The sequence below is a fragment of the Ambystoma mexicanum genome, chromosome 8, assembly GCF_040938575.1.
Source record: "Ambystoma mexicanum isolate Mex_15411 chromosome 8, UKY_AmexF1_1, whole genome shotgun sequence".
Taxonomy (NCBI): Eukaryota; Metazoa; Chordata; class Amphibia; order Caudata; family Ambystomatidae; genus Ambystoma; species Ambystoma mexicanum.
Window position 1 is genome coordinate 1358379750 of NC_090929.1, and position 25223 is coordinate 1358404972.

At 50.0% G+C, this 25223-nt stretch overlaps 1 protein-coding gene across 6 annotated transcripts in view; it reads right to left on the reverse strand.

Annotated features, from left to right (window-relative positions):
• Window positions 1–25223, reverse strand: part of MKI67 (marker of proliferation Ki-67) — a 231321-nt gene that overhangs the window by 49276 nt on the left and 156822 nt on the right. For all 6 annotated transcript variants that reach the window (XM_069611472.1, XM_069611471.1, XM_069611470.1 and 3 more), the window contains 2 exons: window positions 18440–18515; window positions 1223–1522 (listed from right to left, as the gene is read on the reverse strand). In XM_069611472.1, the coding sequence (XP_069467573.1) occupies window positions 1223–1522; window positions 18440–18515 (376 nt within the window). The remainder of the gene's footprint in view (window positions 1–1222; window positions 1523–18439; window positions 18516–25223) is intronic.

Sequence of the window (25223 nt, forward strand, 5' to 3'; positions counted from 1 at the left end):
GGATGGCAGCTTTACAACAGGACCGAGTCTGTTAATTCTCCTAGTTTACCATTACATTTTACCCACTCCAGTCTGTATTCACTAACATTTTCCCATTGTTATTTGCTTCCAAGCTTTGGGAGTGCATGGCTGATGTTACCATTCACAGGTCCAGGAATAACTAGACTTGAATGATATAAACCAAGACGGGGGAGCTAACTAAGGAGGAATGCCTAGAGAAGGCCAGGTGAAATGGAAGACAATTGGCCACAATGCCAGGTGGCGTTTGCATTTGACATTTCCCAGGTTGATTCATTCAGAATTTTCAGGCCTAGGAGTCCAAAACCCTTTAGATTTACTCTTCCTGGTTGGTAATAACTTCCCCCCGCCTCTAAACTATATTACTGAGCCCAACCTCACTACACACCAATCACAGCTCAGATGCCGGCAGAGTTCGCAGTGGCTCACCTTGACAAACTATCGCCCCCATGCACAACACTACCCAACAAATAGACCAGGGAAGCCAGCAGCATTTGCTGAGACACCGCAATAAACCACACTCCCCCTTGCTGCTCAGACTTTGCTCCAGAGAGACCATGTACGAGTCCATGCAGTCCATATTTGAAAGCTAAAGTTAAGCATACAGTACATATACCTTACACCACCACGTATGTGGAGACAGGCCGCAGGCACGGCAAAACATCCATGCACCATAGAATGCAGCTATGGCTATGCCATTCTGGTCCAGCAGCACACAGCCAAGCACACTGAGACCCCACCCCCCCACCCCTCTCCCCGGACGTACCTCAAAACCTCTGCCACTAGCATACAGTGACTACCAACTAAAAGAAAATCAGTATAGCTGGTCAAATCGAATCTCCAACAATAGCACTCTATCCCATAACCACCAACAGCACACAACCCACATGCCTGACCTTTGGGCTGCTTAGTGCAGTCCTAAGCCGGCGAAAATGCACACAAGCATCTCTTAATCTAAACTCTTAGAACCTCCACCACATGTACTGCGGTCAGCGCAGGCATTCCAACCACAAAGCGCATGGATGCCATACAAATGGGGAAGAGTGCAACATCAATAACCAAATACAATACTATATGGTCATGCTGAAAAAACAAAGTAGTGGCATCCCATTACTGAGGGGGTACGTACGTTTGTTAGGATGCAAGCCACATTAGCAAGATCATATGCAAAGAACATATGCAAAGAACATTTAGTTGGTTTTACCTCCAATTGTGGAAGAATCCGCCTCAACTGATATTCTTGGGTGCCGACCCCTTTTGCGTGGAGATTCAACTTTATTTGAAGCAGATTTCTCATCTAGCTTTATTTGAGAAGCTGCTTTGCCTTTGGTTCCCACATTGAGTATTGGTGTGCCAGTGTGACTATTTCGAAGCCTTGTCAATCTTCCAGTTTCAGTCAAGTCTACTTTTAAGGTTCCTTGTAATCCCTTGTTTTTTCGCTTACTAATCAGAGACTGCCGATGTTCTTCAGAATGCACAATCTCCAGTTGAGGACATTCATTTTCTGAAATGAGCATAGAGAAGGAAAAATGTGTAAAGTACCAGCCACTGAATACCACATTTCATCCAATACATTCAAGATTTACATTTTTAATCCTCTGCCTTTTCCATTTCAAGGGTATACATCTCTGGAACGATGGCAGCACCTGCTAAGATTGATTTATAGATTCTAGCCTGGTGGACATTCTTTAGGAATCCAACCTAGTTATGATTAAGAGGTAGCGCCAAGAAGTTAGCCCAAACCCAATCAAGGTACGTGGATGAGCAGTTAAGTCTAAGGAGTGAGTGGGGTCAGGGGCCCTCAATCAGTCCGTTCGGTATAGCATAATTAAATTTAGACAGTTATAATATATACATTACTTACTGTAATCATATTTCTGGTGCTTCCATCCGCTTGTGGTAATCTCAGAGTGTTAAGCAAGAATTGACATAGTAACAGACTACACACTTGTCCTCTTGGTATTAGGTAACCAACCTTTTGGTATAGGCCCTTACTACACAAGTTTGTAGTGTGACTGAGCAGCCAGGCCTCTCAAGAGAAGAATGTGAGCTGTAGCAATGAAATTTGCAAATCCAAGTAGCCAAGTAACACTTACACTCAAGGTTTAGTTACAACTAGTTATTTAACATAGGTTTTTAAATAAGTATTCTTTAAAAAGGGCAATATATGTAACAATAAATACTTTAAAATACTTTGCCAGAAACAGCTTAAGTTTAGTGGATACTCTGGCAATTTTTTTAAAACGTACTTCCTACACCCAGGAGTGATTTCATTCACAAGGACAGTTCTGGCATTTATACATCACTAGTACACTTTGCAGATTCAGAGGTTGCAGAAAGGGAAGGTTAAAAGGAAACAGGTCAAACAGATTCTCAGGGATTGAGTGTATACTTAAATACGTCAATGAAGTTTAGACAAAACCTTTCCCAGCAATAACCGTTAAAAACCAAGTTATCACCTCGAAGGGACAAATCTCAAAGTCAATGGACTAGAAGAGTCTGCAGGGAGCCAGGACAGCCAAAGTTAATGGCACCAAGGCACTTTGTTAATAATTGTCTTGCACAAAGTTAAGTTTTTGTAAAAAAATCACTGTTGTGTCACAAGCGGTTACACTTCTGGAGAGCAGAGCTGAAATAAAAGTAGCCATTAGTCTCAACTGAGAAGAGCAGAGCTAAAGACACTGAGGTAAGTACCTCTTAGGCAATATTGTATGTAGTAACCCCATGGGAGATTACACCAGCCTGGTCCTCTTGGCAACAGGTAACCCAACCGTTGGTATAGGCCTGTACTACACGTTGGTAGTTGGACTGAGCAGCCAGGCTCATCTCAAGAGGGGTCAATGTGAGCTTTAGGGTTGCAACATTTTCACAGTGACCAGTATTCAAATAACATACTGGTTTTCTTGATTAGTAATTTTTTATTACTTTGTCGGTTTCAAAATAAGCCTTTAGAAGGGGGCAATTGGCAACAATAAAGACTTCATAATACACTCCTTCAGTTCAATAAAGTGGCTAACCTTTTGGAATGGCACACAGATTCCTACACCGAGGGGACTTCAATAGTTAAACACTGGACATTAATATCACTTTTCACACTGCTAATACTGAAGTTGCGGCAAAAAGGAAAAGGTTAGGAAATGAACAAGTTACTTACCTGTAACTGTTCTGCAGCAAGGGTCTGGCATTGACTCGCATGCTCCAGAGTATTCAGTCAGGAAATCATTGGTAAAAGGAGAAAAAAAAAAGTGTTCTGAACTGTCCTCCTCCCAACAACCAAATCACTGAGCTCTGGGTAATACTGCCCCCAGCCAATGACTGCCCTCTACTTAAGCCTTTCCTCCGGCAGCCATCTTCAGATTTGCTAGCACGTAAAGTGGCAGTAGGACCAAGAGAAGAACCGCAGAGGGGAAGGCGGGAGGGTTCGCATGTGAATCCATGCTAGAGTGATGTTGAGAACAGTTACAGGTTAAGTAACTCATTTCTTCTCCAGCATGGGGTCTGGCATGCTCATGAAGAATACATAGCAGTACACACATGCACAACCACGGGAGGTGGCAAGGCTCAACATAAGCATCTCATACCTCCTCACCAGGCTCACCTTCAAGCAAACAGATTGCGCAGCACTGCTTGATAGACTCTGGACTCCTCCCTGGAATCCCTGTTGACGCAATAGAATCTCGTGAAGGTGTGCATAGACGTCCAAGTAGCAGCCCTACAGATGTCTAGCAGGGGCACACAAGACAGTAACACCACTGAATCAGCAATCGCCCTGGTGGAATGGACTCCGACTGCCAGGCAGTGGTCGGATTGCCAACTAGTGACAGTAGGTGATCCAGCCGTAGAGCCACCTAGAAATGGAAGCATTGGACAGGGCCTTTCCATGCTTCACAAGGGAGGGCCTGGATCTCTCCCACTCGTCGTACAGGTGATGGCCACAAGACAAAAATGTCAGTGGCGCAGATGCATAGGCTCGAACGGAGGACCCATGAGCCTAGTCAGCACCATATTGAGCTTGCACGCCGGGGCCAGAGCCTTCACCGGTGGGGAAAAAAAAACCAGAAAAGTCCTTTAACTCCATAACCAGGCGGTGTGACCAGAACGAAGATCGTCCCGGAGTAGATGGCCGCCAGATGAATATTGGTGGAAGCATGCACCAGTCCTGCTTTGGCCAACGACAGCACCTGCAGAGCCGTAATCCGTAGAGGGTCTATGTTATGTGCACAGTACCAGACAGTGAACCTCTTCCACTTATGTCTGTAGCATTTCAGTGTAGACGAAGCCCTGGCCTTGGCAAGTACCTCCATGCAGTCTGCCGAGATCTCGTATCCGCCAAACTCAAGTGCTGCAGGAGCCAGGCCTGCAAGTTCAGCAACCCTGCGTCGTGATGCAGGATCATGCTGCCTCCTCTGGCGAGAAGATCTCCGACCACCAGAACCTTGACTGGAGGGGACGCTGATAAGTCCAGAAGGTCCGTGTACCACATCTGTCTCGGCCACGCTGGTGCGATGAAGATCATCCTGCACCAGGACCGACTGATTTTATTGATTAGTCAGTGGGCTGGGGAACAGAGAAACAGGCTGTCCCAGGGGAATGAGAACGTGTCCCTCATGCTGCCCAGCTGGGGACACCTGCTGGCGAACCTCCAGCACTTGGTATTCGGCTCCAACTCGTGGCACGAGCGCAGCTTCCTGCTGAGGGATTCACCGATTTTCTACATTCCTGCCAGATGAAACGGGACGATTAACATCCCCTGGGCACCGGCCCAGTGCCATAAATCGTGCGCCGCCCTGGAGTGCTGGGGATCTGGTGCCCCCTGCTTTTGGATGTAGGTCCGTGAAGACCTATATCACCTTGCCCTTGAGGGACAGAAGGAAAGACTTTACCCCCAAAACACTGCCCGTACCTCCAGTACGTTGATATGCAACGACTTCTCGGGTAGCCACAGGCCTCTTGCATGGAGACTTCTGGTGTGCACGCCCCTTCCCTCCAGGGAGGCGCCCGCCGTCATATCTCCTGATGAGGTGGGGTCTGGAAGACTGCCCCAGCCGACATGCACGGACTCCCCACCACCGTATCACTCAACGGAAATACTAATCGAGAAAGATCTTGCCCTCAAAGCTTCCAGATACCTGGATCCAACGGGCGTCAAGGAACTCTTGCAGTGGCCGCATCTGCACAGCCGAATGAGGTAGATGCATCACGACATGCCGAGAAGGGACTTGATGGACCATACCCTTGCGATCTTCAGGGTAACAGCCGTTGTACCTTGCCCAAGATGGCCGCTCTCCTCCAGAGACGCCAGGCATGACACTCAAGTCGAGACCCCAGAAACAGTGTGCCTTGAGATGGCATAGCTCACCGAAAAACCCCAGCTCTGTCAGAAGCTGGACGGTTTGCGCTGTGTGCGCGCAATGGTGCTCCCTCGATTTCGCATGGGTGAGCCAGTCGTCCAGGTAGGGGTAAACGTGGATCTCTCGTAGACGCAGCTGCGCCGCCAGGCACTTGGTGAAAACCCTTGGCGCCAACTTCAACCCGAAGGGAAAGGCCTTGAACTGAGTGTTGCCCTTGAACCACGAAGTGCAGAAACGTGGTGTCTTGTGAATGGGGATGTGTAAGTAGGCATCCTCCAAGTCTGGCGACGACAGTAAATCCTTCCAGCACGTGCTGAAGGGTGACCATCTGAAACTTCTGGGCCTCCAACCGCCAGTCTTCTTGAGAAGGATGTACAGAGAGTACTCTCTGGAGCCTCTTAAAAGCTGAGGGACATTGTTTTCCTGCCTGGCCATGGGTGGCATGCGAGGATGCTTGTGAAATTCCAGAGTGTCCGTGGGCCAGAGCGTGCAGCACCCAACGGTCGGTGGAGATGGACACTGATTAAGTTTGCCAGCTGGCCTCCCACCGGGGTGGGGGACCGACATCATGTGCGGTTCCATCTTGCTTCGCCAGGGAGGCGCCACCTTGGAGACCTTAACAATCTCCTCCGGACTTGCTGCGGCCCCTGTAGCCTCCTGGGCCAAAGAGCAGGACAGTCGTCGGTACGACGATGAGCTTCCGCCGAAGCCCTTTAAGGAACCTCGGGACTTTCCTCCGGTGGTCCAAAAGGATGGCCGTCACTGTTGCAGGGTGCCCAAGGCAAGCGCTGTCTCGATATCCGCCTTGATTGCCTGGAGGGACTCGTCCACAGTCTTTCAGAACACATTATCCCTGTCGAAAGGCGAGTCCAATACCCTCGACTGCACCTCCTGGCAAAAGTGTGGCCTTCAAACATCCCTGCCGACGAAGGCAAAAGCTGTTGCCCATTTGGCGAAATCCTGTATCGGCAAGGTCTGTGACCAATGTGATGTATGGTCCGATGCCACCTCGCCCTCCTGCAGGATCTCCAAAGCTTTGTCTCTTGCCCTCGGGAAGTCCGTCAAGGAGGGGAACGATTTTAATCCAAGCTACGTCGTAGCGCGCCACAATGGCGAGAGCGTTGGCCGCCTTGATTGTCGTCGCTGTTGAAGTTATGAATTCTCATGGCGTCCAACTTCTTCCCCTTGCTTTCCAGGGAAGAGGTCGTGGACGCCGCTGATCCAGATTTCTTCCTTGCCGCCGAGAATACTGAATCCGGTGAAGGCTGGGACGTCAACTTGGGTGGAGAGTCCAGCACCCCGATTTACTTTTCGTACTGTCCCTCTTTGCCGGGGCAGATGACTGGTTCTAAGGGACAGCCCCTCGTCCCAAATGTCATCCAACAGGAATCGACAGCACGGTCTTACTCTTTGCCTTGCAGCATTGGTACAGGAACCCTCCTTTTCCTCGGGGGTCAGCTGAAACATGTCTGAGGCCCTAGAGATCATGGAACGAGCACATCTAGTCAGGCGGGGAGCCTCTGGGCGGTAGAGACATGAGGTCTCCCAACCCGCTGTCGTCCGTGCCTGTCCCAGTCATCGCTGTGTCCTCCCTCAGTGGAGGGAAGGCAACGGGTGAAAAGGCAGTGGAGGGTGCACTCTCCTTGGAAGGGGGCACACCTGATGGCCCCAGTGCCACAGGATCCTCAGTCGGCAGAAGGGGCATCCTCATCTGAATCTCTGAACACAAGGTGCGGAGTGCCCGGAGAATGTCCACCGAAATGTCTGCTGGGGATTGAGGTGGTTGCTGAGGCGGTGGCAGCAGTGTAGGGTTCTCGAACTCCACGTCCTGCTCCTCCTCGCCACTCTCGCCGTCTCCCTCATCAGGGTCCCTCCCGTAGGCCTTGCCTCGACGAATTTCTCCAAAATGGACTAGAAATTAAGAGTCCTGCAGGACTATTGTGCACCCCCCCTTTCTCTGCGACCAGGGGAGACTGTTTCGGGGCGATGACGGGCATCACCTTCTTCAGCATCCTCTATGGGCTGGAACAACGATTCCCTCCTGGCAGGCAGGTAAACTCTCGTCTTGGGGACTATACCCTGTGAACCCGCATCTGCGCCCATCGCTAGGGACACCACCACGCCTTCAATGGACGGCTTTGCCAGGTGAATCAGGGCCTGCAGGACCTTGGTCGAGCTTAAGGCCTTCACCTTGGGGAGGGTCAGTGCCCCGCTCCCCCTTGTCTGACTGGTCTTCTCCAGAAGCTTACGCGGGTGGTCCGACTTACTCTTCGCCAAACCGGAGCATTGGCTCATGGTCTAAGGTGCTGGGGACGCCGTGCCCACCAGGAAGCCCGTTGCAATGGCACTCACGGTGCTTGGCCTTCTGTTGGCGCGCCCCCCCACCCTCCCTGCGCCCTCAAAGGTCTTGTGGCTGGGGGAGGCATGCTGCCAGGAATCAACCGTTGCAGTTGCCTATGCCTGCAGCCACTCAGTGAGACACCTGCGCCGATCCTTCATTGTGCGGGGTACCACCATCTGGCAAAATGCAGTCATCCTCCAAGTGCGATTGGTCGGAATGCAGGCAGTACAGGCACACTGAATGACCATCGTCCAACTAGATGTTTCCGCAGGTCACATCCTGAACATAGGCGTCGAGTCTTCCTTCTCTGCCATGTCCACGCGGGGAAGGCCTTGAAGCAGCTTCTGGAATCCTCCAAGAAGAAACTCAATGAAAAATCGTCCCCTTTAATCGGAAGATGGATCGATGGAGCTTGAGGCTCGATTGACTGGAAAAATAGAGTAAAACTTAGAAAAATCGCAAAGCGCAATAAAAGGTCGAGCTATATCACGAGGACTCCCAACACTTGAACGTGCGGTAAAAATCTGAAGACTGCTGCCAAATGAGGGGCTTAGGTAGAGGGCAGACATTGGCTGCGGGCAGTATGACCGAGACCAGTGATTGGTTGTTAGGAGAAAGACTGTTCAGAAATGAAACAGATTTTTCTTTTTACCGAGTATTCCCAGCTTGATGACGGTGAATATTCATGCCAGACCCCATGCTGGAGAATGAATGTCTTCTGATGCTTGTTAATCTGCTTAGAATCACATGCTGTACATAGACTAGTGAGCAGTACCCAGAGATTGGGGGATATATTTAGGAACAGTAGCAAAGATGTCTTGGATCAGTGTATCCAGGCAGTAGTGTTTTGTAAAGGTGTGTACAGAACTCCAAATGGACTAGAGGAACATTTGCAATGAATGCTATGGAAGCTCCCGTGCCTAGAGTAGAGTGCTCTAGGCTTGAAGGGCAGATCTCTTAGCAAGAGAAATGGTGTGATGCCATTTATGATACACTTTGAAATAGCCCGGACGCGGACCCCTTCTCTACCAGCTGCCATTGAAACAAAAAACTAGTTGTCTTGGCAGGATAATTGACCCCCACTCGCTTAAAGTGTGTGTAGGCTTTCTGCCATGTTAGTGGGGTTCTGGAAAAAAGGTGGGTATTCTATGGACATGGTGCCTTCCAATTTAGGCACAAATTGTGGGCGAGTGCGCAGGACCACCTTATCCTTGTGAATCGTGACAAATGGGTCTTAAACTGATAAGGAGAGTTGTTGAACTACAGGCCCTATTGATGTTACTGCCCTCTACCTAAGCCCCTCCTCCGGTAGCCACCTTCAGATTTGGTAGCACGTAAAGTGGCAGTAGGACCAATAGAAGAGGGGTAGGTGGCAGGGTTTGCATGTGAATCCATGCCAGACCCATGCTGGATCCGTTCCAGGTAAGTAACTTGTTCCTTCTCCAGCATGGGTTCTGGCATGGATTCACATGCTCATGAATAAAGAATACATAGGAGTACACATTCACAACCACGGAAGGTGGCAAAGCTCAACATCAAGCCTCTTACCTCCTCACCAGGCTCACCTTCAAGTGAACAGGTTGCGCAGCACTACTTGGCCGACTGACTCCTCCCTGGAATCCCGGTCAACGCAGTAGAATTTCTTGAAGGTGCACGTCGACCTTCACGTAGCAGCCCTGCAGATGTCCAGCAGGGGCACACCAGACAGGAACGCCGTAGTTGCAGCAATCGCTCTGGTCGAACGGGCTCTCGGACGGCCAGGCAATGGTCGGTTTGCCAACCAGTGACAATGGTGATGCATCCGGAGAGCCACCTGGAAATGGAAGCCTTGGAGAGGGCATTCCTTGGTTCACAGGGCCAAAGTTCACAAACAGCTGTGATGTCTTCCGAAAACCCTTCATGCTGTCTATATAGAACTTCAGCGCGCTAGCCACATCCAGCGAGTGTAAAGTCATCTCAGCCGGCGAGAAGAAAACAGGCAACACCAAGGGCTCATTGAGATGGAAGTCCGATGGCACCTTGGGCATGGAGGGGTGGGTCCTCAGCACAACCCTCGTTTCGTGGAATGTCAAGGGGCTTTACAGGATAGGGCCTGGATCTCCCACTCGTTGTGCAGAGGTGATGGCCACAAGAAATGCTGTCTTCTACGATAGCTGTGCAGTCAAAATATCGAAAAAAAGGTCAAAAGACAAAAAAGTCGAAAAATAAATGTAAAAAAAAAAGTCGAAAAAAAAAGTCAAATTCCTCTTTCATTTATTTTGGGTTCCGGGTATAAAAAAAATGGGTAAAACCAAAAAATATTTTTTAAAAAGGGATGCTTGGGAGGAACCCCCCCATTTCGAAAAAAAATGCGACTGACTTTTTTGCGACCTTTTTGTTCGATTATCACTATAAACCACGATAGGAATGTCAGAGGTGCCAAATGCAGAGGCTCGAACTGAGGACCCATGAGCCTAGTCAGCACCACATTGAGCTCCCGTGCCGGGGCCAGAGCCTTCACCGGCAGGAACGAGCAGAAAAGTCCTTTCATGAACTCAACCAGGCGATGCAACCACAGTGACGACCGCCCCAGAGTTCTGAGACAGCCGCCAGATGGAGCTTGATAGAAGAGTGCCAGCCTTGCCTAGGCCAACGACAGCAAGTACAGCAGCACTTGAGGGGCCGTAATCCGTAGAGGGTTTACCTTCTGTGCACAGCACCAGACGGTGAACCTCTTCCATTTATGTCCATAGCACTAAGAGTCGAAGCAGCCCTGGCAAGTAACTCCTTGCAGTCTGCCGGAATCTCGTACCCTCCAAACTCTAGCGCTGCAGAAGCCAGGCCTGCAGGTTCAGCGACCTAGGGTAGTGGTGCAGAATCGCACCTCCCTCCCTGGCGAGAAGATCTGCATCTGCCAAAGCTTGACTGGAGGGGACGCTGACATGTCCAGACAGTCCGATTACCATATCTGCTTTGGTCACGCCGGTGCGACGAGGCTCATCCTGCACCAGGACTGTCTGAGTTGACTGATGAGTCTCAGAAGTAACGGCAAAGGTGGAAACGCATAGAGGAACAGGCTGTCCCAGGGGAAACAATACATACCCCAGGCTCCCCGGCTGGGGAAACCTGGCGAACCTCAGGCACTTTGTGTTGGTCGTCGTTACAAACCAATCAAATTGGGTTATTGCCCCATTGTCGAAACAGTAGGTCCACTTGGTTCTGCCGAAGCTCCCACACTACCAAAACCGTACCACGAACAGGTCTTTGGAATTTACGTAAAGTGACTGGACACTATCCCTGTGGGTCATGCACAGTATGTAAATTCACCAGAAAACTACGAACATTCATGATTGGCACCAGACAATGGGTCCTGAATAATCTGACCAACTGCAAGACTAATCAAGCAATATATTGCATCGAATGCCCTTGTGGGCTTCGATATGTTGGACAAACCACACGGAGCGTGGGTACCCGAATCTGAGCATCGCTCGAGAATCCGGTGCAAGAACATCACATCTCCATTAGTCTCATTTTTTGGACAACCACCACACACCCGATGACATTCTTTGGTGGGTTCTGGACCGGATAAACTCTGGTCAGAACGTACAGACAAGGTTACTGGAACTTGAAAAGAGATGGATTTACAGATTGTTCATTGAGTCCGTGTTCCAAGGAGTCCAATCTCCCTTTTAAACATTTAACATTCCATTTCTATTTCCCTATCTACTTTTCAATACTAGACCCCCCAGGCCTAACCACAGCTTCGTATCCATTCTAATCACCTTTCGAGATGCACTCCCACCCCTCCTCGCTTGCATCTCCTTTGACTCAGAGTCTACAACCCTTTTCCCTCTGACGCTATACTCATCTGAGTAGAATTAACCTATGCGCCCACGTCACGCATTCCCTTCAACTCCTAAACTTGGATTCCCGGGCTCAGACATTTGTCCTCTATGTGTGCACGGACCCCACTATATAACAGTTCTCTAGCCACAGCGGCTCTCTATCCTTTTTACTCACGCCTCCCGCAGGCCCAGGTTCTCTACACACGGGCCAAGAATCCTTCTCTGCTGCGCATGGAGCCTGCAGACAACTGGAACAAACATTCCATCACTTGTTTCCCGGGCTGCAAGCAATTTTCACAACCAACGCCGGCCCAGCCACACGACACTCCTCCCGACTTCCGACCTTACCATTGGTCGGACACAGCGCACACACCTTTCGTCACTTGACCAGGCTTGTCTTCCCATTGGATAGCGTACTTCATGGAGGCTATTTCCCCTCCCCGTCGAAGCCTGACGCACAGTCCGGTTGCCCAGACAACCACAACCTAAGCCTCTACTTCCCACCCACAACCAGCATTCGAGCTGCCGGTGCCTACGAGGCTTGACGTGCAGGGACGACTCGGCCAACTCCAACTTCATGTCAAGACAAGACAACCAGACCTGACACATCCCGTCTACCCAGCATAGGTAACAACGTGAGCCCTATTATGCTTTTTCTATTTTTGGCCTCATCTATTCAAAACGTTTTGATATCTCACTTCCTCCTATGGTTCATTGTCTCGCCCTCCAACACAGTCACGCGCCAAGGGATCCACCGACTCAAAAAGTACCGCGAGAGGGTGCTCCCAGGCAGACATTTGTTTTTCCGGGTTCTGCTCCCCCAGACCTTCTGCCTTTCTAACGACAGATTGCCTTGACAAGACTTCCTTGCAGGTAATCCTTTACGTACCTTCCATGTCCCCCAGGGCAGGACTACACCTATTACTTTAGATTAGGTCTGATGCTTTTCCTTTTTTCTACATCCCGGGAACTGTAGGGATTCAATATATATAAAATACCTTTTCTCATTTGTTCTACAGAGACACCTTACCATAACAACAACCTTCCAGAATTACTCTTTTTTGATCGAAGTTCTGACGGTGAGTGCCTGTTTTGCCATGTCCGGTCTCCCTCCCTCTCTCCTCCTCTCTAGTTTTTCCTCTCCCCTCCCCTCCCCTCGCGTGCGGGCCGCCGGACCGACAGATCTGTACGGAGACCCTTGCACTGCATTACCGTAGGGGACCCAATACCATTATCTAGTTATGTTTTCAAGAGGTAGGTCCATCAGCATTGTCTGAGGACGCCCAACCTTTATAAACATTTAGACTTGGTAGCGTGAGACACAAGGCAGACATGACTAATGTCTTTTGTTCTGCCCATATTCTAGCATGATACTCTAGCTTGCATGCGGATTTTTGATGCATAAATTGTTACCCTCCAGTTGTTCCTACAACTTTGCATAATTCTTTTACATCCGGTTCTTTTCTCTTCATTTTTTCTGGTTCTCCTCTTTTCACAATTACAGGGTCCTGCTATCTATTGCCCTGATGAAGGCGGAGTATTCTCACCAGAGACGCAGATCATTATTCTTTTGAAGTCTGTACCGCCGAAACGCATTGTTAACCAGAGGGGATACAAGATCCATCAGAACACTGTGCCATCTAGGATCTTTCTTCATTGACAACCACCAACCGAAGGACAAGGAAACATTTTTTTTTTCCCACAAAGTTCTTTAGGCCAATCAGTCTCCTTACTTCATCCCCCTGATGCGTAGGCAGACCCAATCCCAATATATAATAACCTTTTTGATTTTGGGACACAAAAATAACATTCATTTGTTTTTAATTGCACAACAATAAGGTGCATTTGTTTTCCCTTTGATCAACTAGTAAGAATACAGTTTATCAGCAACAAAATTGTCTCTTCAACTCTAAATTTTTTTTTTTTCTCCGTTAGGATTTTATGTGTAACCTAAAAGTGACGAAGAACAAATTTATGTTAATGTTCCCCACTAAGTGTTCTCATTCTTCTACACCAAATAATTGTATGTACTATTTATATCACTGATTTTTTATGTTTGCACATGTTAGATTTCACCATGTATGCCATTCATGGTTTTTTTAACATAAAGCTTATACTTTGCATTTTCCATAATGCTTATGCCTCATTTGTGAAGGAATGACTTCCACTTCTTCCGCATGTAATATGTATAAATTACATTAGATACAGGTTTTGGACCAGATAAGCAATTATAATTCATTTATATCTTACACGGGCCAACCCTCTGATACACCCGGACTTTGTTTCGTTGTAATCTACAGATGATTTTTGACCCCCCTGGTGTGTCACTCCTGGGTCAGACCACTACTGCTACATAGTGGCACTCTGTTTTGTATAGAAGCTCCCACTCGTGGCAAGAGCGTAGCTGACCGAGTCGGCGACAGTGGTCTTCACTCGTGCCAGATGAAAGGCTACAGGAACATCCTCTGGGCGATGGTCCAGTGCCATAAATCCCGTGCTTCCTTGGAGAGCTGGGATCTGGTGCCCCCCGGCTTCCGAATGTAGAACATCGTGGTGGGGTCAGTGAAGACCCGCACCACCTTGCCCTTGAGGAACAGAAGGAATGACTTGAGGGCCCAAAACACGGTCCGGAGCTCCAGGACGTTGATATGCAACTACTTCTCCGGGAGCCAACGGCCTCTTGTTGCGTGGATTTCCAGTATGTGCGCCCCATCCCTCCAGGGAGGCGTCCGTTGTCAGTCTCCTGATGAGCTGGGGTTTGAAAGTGTGCCCACCCCACCACCGAATCGCTCGACGGAATGTGCCGGTGACAGTGATCTGGTCCTCTATGTTTCCCGACACTTGTATCCAACAGGCGTCGAGAAACTCCTGCAGCGGACGCACCCAGAGCCTGCACAGCCGAACAAGGTAGCTGCATGACAACATCATGCAGCGCAGGGACTTCATGGACCTCACCCTGGCACCTTCCATTGTCAACAGCCGTTGTACCTTGCCTGGGATGGCTTTTATCCTGTCCACCAACAGTGAAGCCAGGCACGCCACCGTGGAGGCTGGCTCCCAGGAACAGTGTCCTGCGATGGCACCAAACAGGACTTTGCATTATCGAGAACCCCAGTTCTGTGAGCAGGCAGGCGGTCCTCGCTGTTCAGTCTTCTTTCAGATGAGGCAGTACCGCAAGTATACTCTGAGCCCCCGTGCCTCTTCGGGACGAGTTCCATCTTGCCCTTTTTCAGCATAGCTCGTAACTCTGGAAGCAGTTGTGGAATGTAGTTTTCTTTCCTGGCCACAGGTGGGAAACAGGGACACTTCCTTTGAAACACCAGGGTGTGTCTGTGGGCAAGGGCATCCAGCACCCAACTGTCGGTGGAGATGGACTTCTACATGCCGATGAAGTTTGCCAGCCGGTCTCCCACCGGGGAGCTTGTGTCTTCCCCCCCCCCCACCCCCTGACGGCACAGCCGGGTCAGTCCTGCTTTGCCGAGGCCATAACGCCTTGGGCCACTTGGTGACAATTTCCTCCAGCCTTGCTGCGGCCTCTGCAGGCCTCCTGAAGAATGGGCTGCCTGGCGGTACAAAGAGCCACCACCAAATCCTTTGGAGGCACCCTATTACTTGCCTCCGGAAGACTGAAAGTACAGCCGTTGTTGCTGGAGAGTGCCTAAGGCACAGGCCATCTGTCTTCCTTGATGCCCTGCAGTGACTCGTCCACCGTCTTGCCAAACAAGTCGAAGGGCATGCCCGATACCTGCACCTGGATGTCCTGACAGAAGTTGGTGGCCTTGAGCCAACCACGCTGGCAAAGGTAAACGCTGTTGCCCATCTGGCGGAAACTGGTGTTGGCAGTGTCCGACGCCACCTCGCCTTGTAGGATGTCAAGGTCCTCCGCACTCCTGTCTGGGAGGAAGTCCAGGAGAGGGGCGATTTTAAACCACAGCTCCTTGTCGTAGCTGGACACGAGAGCGAGAGCGTTGGCCGCCTTAATGGTAGTTGCTGCTGACAAGATGACCAGTCATCCCATGACATCTAGCCTCTTTCCCTCGCCGTCCGGTGGGGAAGTGGAAGTCGAGGCCGCAGACCCTGAAGATTTTTCCTGGCCGCCGCTGAGACCACTGAGCTGAGGCACACTGGCGCATAGTCTGGAACCCGGTATTTCTTCTTGTACCGTCTCTTCGCTGGGTCGAGGATGGGTTCTTCAGGAGGGACAGCCCTTCATGCCAAATGTCATCTAACAGAGGGATCGAGAGCACAGTCTTCCTCTTGGCCCCTCGCCACTGGTAATGGAAACCCTCCTTTTCCTCAGGGTTGAGCTGAAACAGCTCATCAGGGGAGAAGCCCTGGGCACCCGGCGACGGGAGACCTGTTCCGTCGTAGTCGCTGTATCCGGCTCTGCTTGTCCCTCGGCGGAGGGGTGGTACGGTGGAGTAGGATGACTAGTCTTAGTTGGTGGATCCTCTGAGGGACCAGGCGATGGGTCGCCCATCAGCGTGGGCAGCCTTGTCCGTATCTCTGCACAGGATGTGCAGAGCTTGTAGGATGTCCTCCGATCTGTCCTTCAGTGGTGGAGGAGGCGGTTGCAACGGGCGTGTCGGTAGTGGCGTGGGGTCTGGTTCCTCCCTGCCCTGCCGTTCCTAGTCAGTTCCCCTTGTCGCTCTCCCCATCTGCCTCGTCTGGGTCCTTCCCATGGGGCCCGGCCTCGACATCCTTCTCAGGCACCGTCAGGCTTCAAAGCTCCTCGGAAGAGATCAAGTCTACGGCCCAAAACGACGTAGATAAGACACAAAAGTGTCTGAGGTTTTCCTATGGAAAATGTCTATATAACTTACCGAGGATTCCCAGCCTGACGACAGGGAATATTCTAAGCATGTGAATCCATTAAAGATCCAATGCTGGAGAATGACGATTCCCCCCGGCAGGCAACTAGTTTTGGATGTTTACTAGTAACCCGCGTCTGCATCCTTCACCAGGGATGCCACCACTCCAATAGACGCTTTTGCCTGGTGAACCTGGGCCTTCACGACCTTAGGCGCGTCCGAGGCCTTCACCGCGGAGGGATGGGGGGATACAGCGCCTCGCTCCCCCTTGGCTTTCTCCGATCGATCCGGTCTTCTCCCGAACCTTACCCGGTTGCTCAGACTTCCTTTTCGTCGCCGAGCCGGAGCGTTGGCTCATGGTTGACGGCGTCTGCGATGCTGCGCCCAGCCTGGCTGCCGTGGAGCCCGTACTCCAGGCACTCCTGGTGCCTGCGGACTTGCGCTGCTTTGCCTTCTGTTGGGCCCCAGTCGCCAGAACGCCCTCAAAGGTCTTAGATCGCTCAGATTTCTTCTTGGGAAAAGTATGTTGCCAGGGCTCACCTGCTGCTTTGTCCCCAGCCACTCAAGCCGCTTGCAAAGTCCTTCATGGTGCAGGCAGACATGTCCTTGCAGAACGCACAGGCCTCTTCTACGTGAGATTTGTCTAAGTGTAGGCAGTAAAGGCACCAGAAGTGCCCATCCTCCAGGAAAACGTTCTGTAGTGCATATCCTGGGCAGATCCTGAACAGAGGCGTCGAGTCTCCATCTTCGGCCATGCCCATGCTGGGTAGGCCTCAAGAACCTTCTGGAATCCTCCAAGAAGTGAAGTTCAACAAAAAATTGCCCTCGAAGGGTGTAGAAGCTTCCAAAAAACGGGTCCCCGTTAATCAGATGATGAATCTGTGGAGCTTGAGGCTCAATTGAACGGAAAAAATAGAGAACTGAAAAAACACAATTCGCAGTAAAAGCTCGAGAGCTGTAGCACGAGGACTCCCCCAACACTTGACCGTGCAGTAAAAATCTGAAGATGGCTGCCAGGAGGAGGGGCTTAGGTAGAGGGCAGTCATTGGCTGGGGCAGTATGACCCCCAGAGACCAGCGATTGGTTGGGAGAAAGACAGTTCAGAAACAAAACAAACCGACCAGCCTGGCGACGGGGAATATTCATGAGCATGTGAATCCATGCCAGACCCCCATGCTGGAGAACTGGTTATACTCCCAAGAATAGCTTAATTGTTTTCTAAATGAGTTACACTAGGTTCGACTCACCTGGAACAGCTTATTGCTATTCTTAAAAAGTTATACTTAAGTTGTATACTACAAGTATACAGTTGGTTGATGACTGCTCGTATACCTAACAGTCTACTTCCCTTCCTCAAGATTTATTTTGGCCTACATGCATTTATAATAAATCAGTTTTACAACTGTTTGTGTTTCTTTGGACCATATATAGGCTACAATTTTTGTACTGACCTACAGCCCTTCGCTCCTCCCGAGATACAATTGGCTGCCTAGTCTACGCTACCTAATGTTATCAGGTGGTCCAACCTTGTACTAAGAGTGGAGTTTTGGACTGCCTCATGGTTTTATGAAGCCCTCGCTTAGAATTTAGAAAAACTGTCTGAACAGGGATAAAGCAAAAACGAACTCAGCCACTGCACATTGTCGCATTTGTGGACACTGAACAAACCTGCATTTACGTGAAACAATTAAGTACAAATAAACTTTTACAACTTTTCAACAAGAGCTAGATTAGGTGTGCCAACTAAGTGTCCTGAGGTTACATAGATCGATGGGGTGGAGGGGGATGTCAGGTCTGCTAAGGAATTCCAACACAGGCATGGCACTGCCGAAGTGGCTGGCTGAACCAGGTGTCCACGCCAGGGGCTGTTCCCAGCAAATACATTGCGGGATTAGCACAGCATGTCAAATCTGTAACTAGCTTAATTCTGAGAAATCACCAGAGTGCTGCCAAACAAAGCATCAGTGCTATTGCAAAGCTTTACAGATGCCAGCTTAAAAGCCACGAGACCAAAGTTGAACCATACAAGCAAACAAAGGAAGGAATATGTGAAAACAAGTACACATTTTTTAGAAACTGCAAAATTAAAATTACCATCTGTGCTTCCGGGTAATATCTGCTTTGTAGTGCCATCACTTTCTGGTAAATTCTTTGCATGTTTATCTTTATCCTAACCAATACAAAAAAATATTGACTATGCATTAATATCCACAACTTATGACATTTCAACAAAGTGACTTGCATGCAATTCCCTGCTGCAGGAATATATGAAAAGCACTATATCATAGATGTTATTTACCTGTAACAGATTCTTCAGTATTGCATCCTTCATGGATTCACATGCTCTTGAATATTCCCAGTCAGGCTGGCAATTCTTGGCAACATTAAAGCAGCTAACCTTTAATTTCTAAACAGCTTGTTTACCCACAGCCAATTAGACTGAAGACCTTAGCTCCTCCCCTGGTGGCCATTGTCAAATTTGGCAGCACATGCATTGTGTCAGTAATAACTAAGATCAAGTGAGGGGTAGGCAGGAGGCTCACATTTTATTCTATGAAAGTTATCAATAATGGAGCAAGAAAAAGTTACTTACCCAACTATGTTCTCCAGCATGGTCTGGCATGGATTCACATGCTTATGAAAATTCGCCGTAAGGCCGGTAATCCTTGGTTAAAGAAAAACACTTACGAACCATTTCTCCTCTAAACCAGCCAATTACTGCTCTCCCCAATCCCCTCCGACACCCATTTTCAGATTTGGTAGCGCCTATAGTGGCAGTATGACCAAGAATAGCCGCAGAGGGGTGGGAGGGTTTGTATGCAAATCCATGCCAGATCTATGCTGGAAAATAACTAAGCAACTTGTTCCTTCTCCAGCATGGGGTCTTGCATGGATTCACATGCTCACGAAGAATACATGGCAGTACATTACACAACCACGGGAGGTGGCAAGGCTCAACAGAAGCAATTAATCTTCCCTCTGCAAAAGGCTCACTTTCAAGCGAACAGTTTGCATAGCACTGTTTGGCCGACCCTGGGCTGCTCCAGTAATATCTTGTGAAGGGGTGCGTGAAACTCTACATAACAGCCCTGCAGATGTCCAGCAGGGTAACACCAGACAAGAAAGCCGCTGTCACAGCGATCGGCCTCACGGACAGCTGGGTAGCGGTCGGTTTGCCAATCGGTGACAGTGTGCTATGGCCAGAGAGCCACCTGGAGCTGGAAGCCTTAGACCAGACCTTCCCATGGGTCACAGGACCAAAGTTCATGAATAGCTGAGGTGGCTTCTGTAAACTTTGTGCGTGCCACATAGAACTTCAGAGCACAAGCCACATGCGAGTGCAAAGTCCTTTCGGCAGGCGAAGGTTTCAGAAAGAACACAAGCAACACCAAAGGATTGAGGTGGAATTCCGACAGAACCTTTGGCATGAAAGAGGGTGTGTCCGCAGCACCACATGTGTCGTGAAAGACAAATTAGGTTGTTTGCAGGCTAGGGCCTGGAACCGGACTGTCCTCTCCATGTATTCGACAGCCAGTCCCTTGACCTGGCCGGATGAGCCAGTCTAGGTACGCTTACACATGCATCCTGTAGACGCAGGTGGGCCGCCACTGGTCCCAGGCACTTGGTAAACACCCTGGGTGCCGACTTCAGTCGAAAGGAGTTTTGATCTTTTTCGTGAATGGGACATGGAAGTAAGCGTCCTCCAGATCCAGCGACATCAGAAGTCTCCTTCCTCCAGTTGGCTGAGCACGTGCTGCAACAGGACCATCCTGAATTTCTGGGGTTTCAGGTATTTGTGGAGGCGTAGACTTAGTCGCTTTCGAACCAGCTCTATTGCCCCTTTTCTTATCATGGGCTGTACTTCCTGCAGGAAGTGACTGATGTGCTGGTCCTGCCGGGCCACCAGTAGCATCTGCAGACATGTAATTGGAATTCCAGAGTGTCCGTGGTTAAGCGCGTTCAGCACCCATCAGTCGGTGGAGATCTTTTCCCCACTCGCTGACAAAGCCCGCCAGCTGGACTCCCAACTGAGTGTAAGATCCAGATGTCCTGGCCGGTTCAATCTTGCTTCAGGGCCTGCAAGCCACCTGGGTGAGACCATTAAGTCGGCCACCTCCACCGAAAGCCCTGCAACGACCCCTCTAGGCATCCTGGCTCGTTGATCAAGTGGGCTGGTGGTATGAAGATACAGGTGGTATGACAGACCCGGCCCATACCCCAGGGCATGGGCCGGGTCTGTCTTTATGGCAAGCAACAATTTGTTGATGGCCTTCCCAAAGAGGTTGTTCGTCAAAGGGCATGCCCAACACCCACATCTGGAACTCCTGACTGAAGGTGGCTTAACAGAGGCAGACTGGTACTTTTCGCAAGCCTCTTTGCCAGGGCTGCGTTTCTCAAATGCCAGGCACTAGCCCCAAACATCATCCATGAAAGGCACCGCCAGAATGGTCTTCCTTTAGGCTTCACGCCATTGGTAAAGGAAATCTTCATTTGTGATCTCTGAGACTCTCTGGCTACCATGGCATGGAACAACCTCACTTTGTCTGGGGGCTGGCCATGTGTAGCCAGAAGCATCGTCAGCATCCTCTTCTGGATTTCTGACACCAGGATGTGGCGGGTCGACAGGATGTCCAGCTATACACTCCTTTGGAGGTGTTGGGGGGGCTATTGTAGGCTTCCTGGGCACAGCACCCTGGTCATTTCCACCTTCATGCATCCTCCCCCCACCCCACCCCAGTGTTTCCCCCCCACGTGTTCCGGGACCATTCACACCAGGTCATCAGAGGACGAAATATCTGCCATGGAGCACCGTTGATGCCTCATTTCCCCCTCCCCTTTGTATCCTGAGGGGGGGGGGGGGTCTGTCTCAGGGAGGGCATCCTTCTCCAGCGTCTTCTACACTGGTTTGCCCGAGGCCTCGATAGCCAGCCAGCCAACCACCACAGAGTGCATTTGCGTCTCCTAGGAGACTAAGCACAGCGAGTTTTGGGCACCTCACTTCCTGCCTACCCCAGACACTCGGGCGCCAGATGAGCGTTTCTCTGAAACCCCGCCAAAGGCGCAATGAACAAAGACCAAACTTGGTTTGGCGCGCAGAAGTTCTATAGATGGACCTTCCCACAAAGACCTGGCGAAAAAAGACAACCGGGCACCATTTTAGCAAAGATGGCTCCCGCAGTTACTTTACTGGAGCCGTGAACGGTCGCGGTAAATGCAAACCAAGGTATCTCAAAACAAAACCACTGCCACCAGCCAGTCAATTGAGGAAAGGGTAACAATATGCTACACAAGAAACTAGACAAAAGGGGATACTAAGTAACACCCCCGCAGCCTCAGCACTCTATGGTAAGAGTGTGGGCTGGCTCTAGAAAGTTACAATGCCAAGTAAAGTCAATTTCACTTAACTGTTCTAGGAAACAGTAGTTGATCTCAGAGAAGGTATTTAAACCTTGGGAAATCTGGAAGACTTACCTGAGGCACTGCACTGAAGGTGCTTTGTGACAGTTGTAAAATATGCCTATGGAGTTGGTTAGACTCCATAAGCAAAAGAAAGTATATACAATCTCATTTAAAATACATGAGTGGGAAAAAAAGGTCTTGCTCTCCAGGTTAAAAAAAAAAAAAAAACAAGACTTCAAAATCCAGCAAAGTTGCTGGGGTTCTCCAAGTTGGAGGGAATTAACATTTTGAATTCTCCTCACCAGGCTCACCTTCAAGCGAACAGGTCGCGCACCACTGCTTGGCCGACCCTGGACGCCTCCCTAGAATCCCAGTCGACGCAGTAGAATCTCGTGAAGGTGCGAGTCTACCTCCACGTAGAAGCCCTGTAGATGTCCAGCATGGGCACACCAGATAGCCGTAGTTGCAGCAATCGCTCTGGTAGAGTGGGCTCGGACAGCCAGGCAACGGTCGGTTTGCCAACCAGTGACAATGGGTGATGCAGCCGTAGAGCCACCTTGGAGAGGGCCTTCACTTGGTTCACAGGGCCAAACTTCACAAACAGCTGTGACGTCTTCCAAAAACTTTGTGCGATCCATGTAGAACTTCTGCACTCCAGCGAGTGCAAAGTCCTCTCAGCCGGCGACTAAGGCGACAAGAAGAAAACCGGTAACACCAAAGGCTCATTGAGATGAAAGTCTGACGGCACCTTGGGCATGGAGGGATGCGTCCGTAGCACTACCCTAGTCTCATGAAATGTTAAATACAGAGGTTTACAAGAGAGCCTGGATCTATCCCACTCGTGAGGTGGTGATGGCCACAAGAAACGAAGTCTTCAACAATAAAAATTTCAGTGGCGCCGGATGCATAGGCTCGAACGGTGGACCCATGAGCCTAGTCACTACCAAATTGAGCTCCCATGCTGGGGCCTGGGCCTTCACCGGCAGGAACAAATAGAAAAGTCCTTTGATAAAATCCTTGACCATGCGGTGGGACCACAGCGACGACCGCCCCTGAGTTCTAGTGTAGTGAGAGCCGCCAGATGAATCTTGATGAAAGCATGCGCCAGTCCTGCTTTGGCCAGCGACGCCCAATATGGCAGCACCTGAGAAGCCGTAATCCGTAGCGGGTCTGTCTACTGTGGACAGCACCAAACTGACCCTCTTCCACTTAGGTCTGCAGCATTTCAGTTTAGACCAGCCCTGGCAAGTACCTCCTTGCAATCCGCCGGAATCTCGTATCCTCCAAACTCTAACACTGCAGGAGCCAGGCCTGCAAGTTCAGCGACACTGGGTCGTGATGCAGGATCACGCGCTGCCTCTGGCGATGAGATCTGTGGCCACCAGAAGCTTCACTGGAGGGGACGCTGACAAGTCCAGAAGGTCCGGGGTACCATATCTGTCTCTGGTATCATCCTGCACCAGGACTGAGTTGATTGATGAGTCTCAGAAGCAATGACTGGGAACGCATAGAGAAACAGGCCGTTCCAGGGGAATGAGAACGCATCCTCCCCCCCGCCCCCCCCCTCATGCTCCCCAGCTGGGGAAACCTGCTGGTGAACCTCCGGCACTTGGTGCTCTTCGCAAACAGATCGATGTGGGAATGCCCCATCGGCGGAACATAAGATCCACTTGGTCCTGCCGAAGCTCCCACTCATGACATGAGTGCAGCACCCTGCTGAGGGAATCAGCGATTACTTTCTACACTCCTGCCAGATGAAACGGGACTAGGAACATCCCCTGGGCAACAGCCCAGTGCCATAGGTCCTGCGCCTCCCTGGAGACAGCTGGGGATCTGGTGCCGCCCTGCTTCTGGATGTTGAACATTATGGGATGTCCGTGAAGACCCATATATCCCCTTGCGGGACGGAAGGAAAGACTTCACCCACAAAACACTGCCTGTAGTTCCAGTAAGTCGATATGCAACAACTTCTCCGGTAGCCACAGGACTCTTGCGTGGAGACTTCGTGTGTGGGCCCCATCCTGCCAGGGAGGAGTCTGTTGTGACAGTCTCCTGATGAGATGGGGTCTGGAAGTCTGCGCCTGCTAACATCTGCGCCGACTCCCCCACTGTATCGCTCGACAGAAATACTTGTCGAGAGATCTTGTCCTCAAAGCTTCCTGATGACATGCATTACTTACCGTAAAATCATTTCTGATGATTGTATCTGCTTAGATTCACATGCTGTGCATATGGTCCGACATCCAGTGGTAACCGCGTAGTATTGCATCTCGTCTTTCGGGGGACCGAAAGGGGACGTTGGCATAGGCGTGTCTGAAACACTAACCCTATCGTGACGTGTGTAGTACCCAAAATCCCTCACGCACCGAGGTCCCTCAGATTGTATTTTTTCTGCCATGAGGGAGCCCAAGGCTATAGTGAGTGAGTACATGAAGAGAGAAAGTAGTAAGTCTATGTTCCTTTCACCCCGAGCGGGGAGGCAGGGAGGGCGCATGTGAATTTAAGCAGATACAATCAGAAATGCTTTTACGGTAAGTAATGCATGCCTTCTGATGCTTGTTAATCAGCTTAGAATCACATGCTGTGCATAGACTAGCGAGCAGTACCTGGAGTTGGAGGTGGGTTGTGAGAAGGAACAGTAGAAAAAAGAGGTCTTAGCCCCACCTGAGAATCAGACCTAGAATGTGTGTCTAGGCAATAGTGTTTTGTAAAGGTGTGTACAGAACTCCAGGTTGCCGCTTTGCAAATGGACTCTAGGGGAACATTTGCAATGAATGCTATGATGCCCCAGTGCCTGGAGTAGAATGTGCTCTAGGCTTGAAGGGCAGTTCTCTCTTTGCAAGAGTTTAACAGTGATGCATTTGACAATCCACCTTGATATTGCTGATTTAGAGACAGGGTCCCCTTCTCCATCAGCTGCCACTGAAACAAAGAATTTAGTTTTCCTCAGTGGTTTAGTTCTATCCATATAGAACATGACTGCCCTGCGCACATCTAGTGTGTGAAGGCTTCTTTCAGCCATGTTAGTAGGTCTCTGGAAGAACGTGGGTAGTTCGACTGACTGGTTCACATGGAACTTCGAAATAAATTTTGGCGCAAATCTGCGCAGAACTACCTTATCTTTGTGGACTGTAACAAAGGGGTCCAAAACCGAGAGGGCCTGTAGTTCGCCAACTCTTCCGATAGAAGTGATAGCTACTAGAAAGGCTGTCTTGTAGGTCAGGTCTTTCAGACTAGCTTTATGCATAGGCTCAAAAGGGGGTCCCCTGAGCCTAGTTAAATAGGTCCCACCCAGGGGCTGGGTGAGTGATGGGGGGATAAATTCTTTTAACCCTTCCATAAAAGCTTTAATCACAGTTATTTTCCACCATGACACATTCTGCTGTGACTTGGTGTAGGCTGACAACGCCGCTAGGTGAACCTTTAAGAATTGAAGACTAACCCAGAGTCCAACAGATGGGTTAGATATAACATGTGT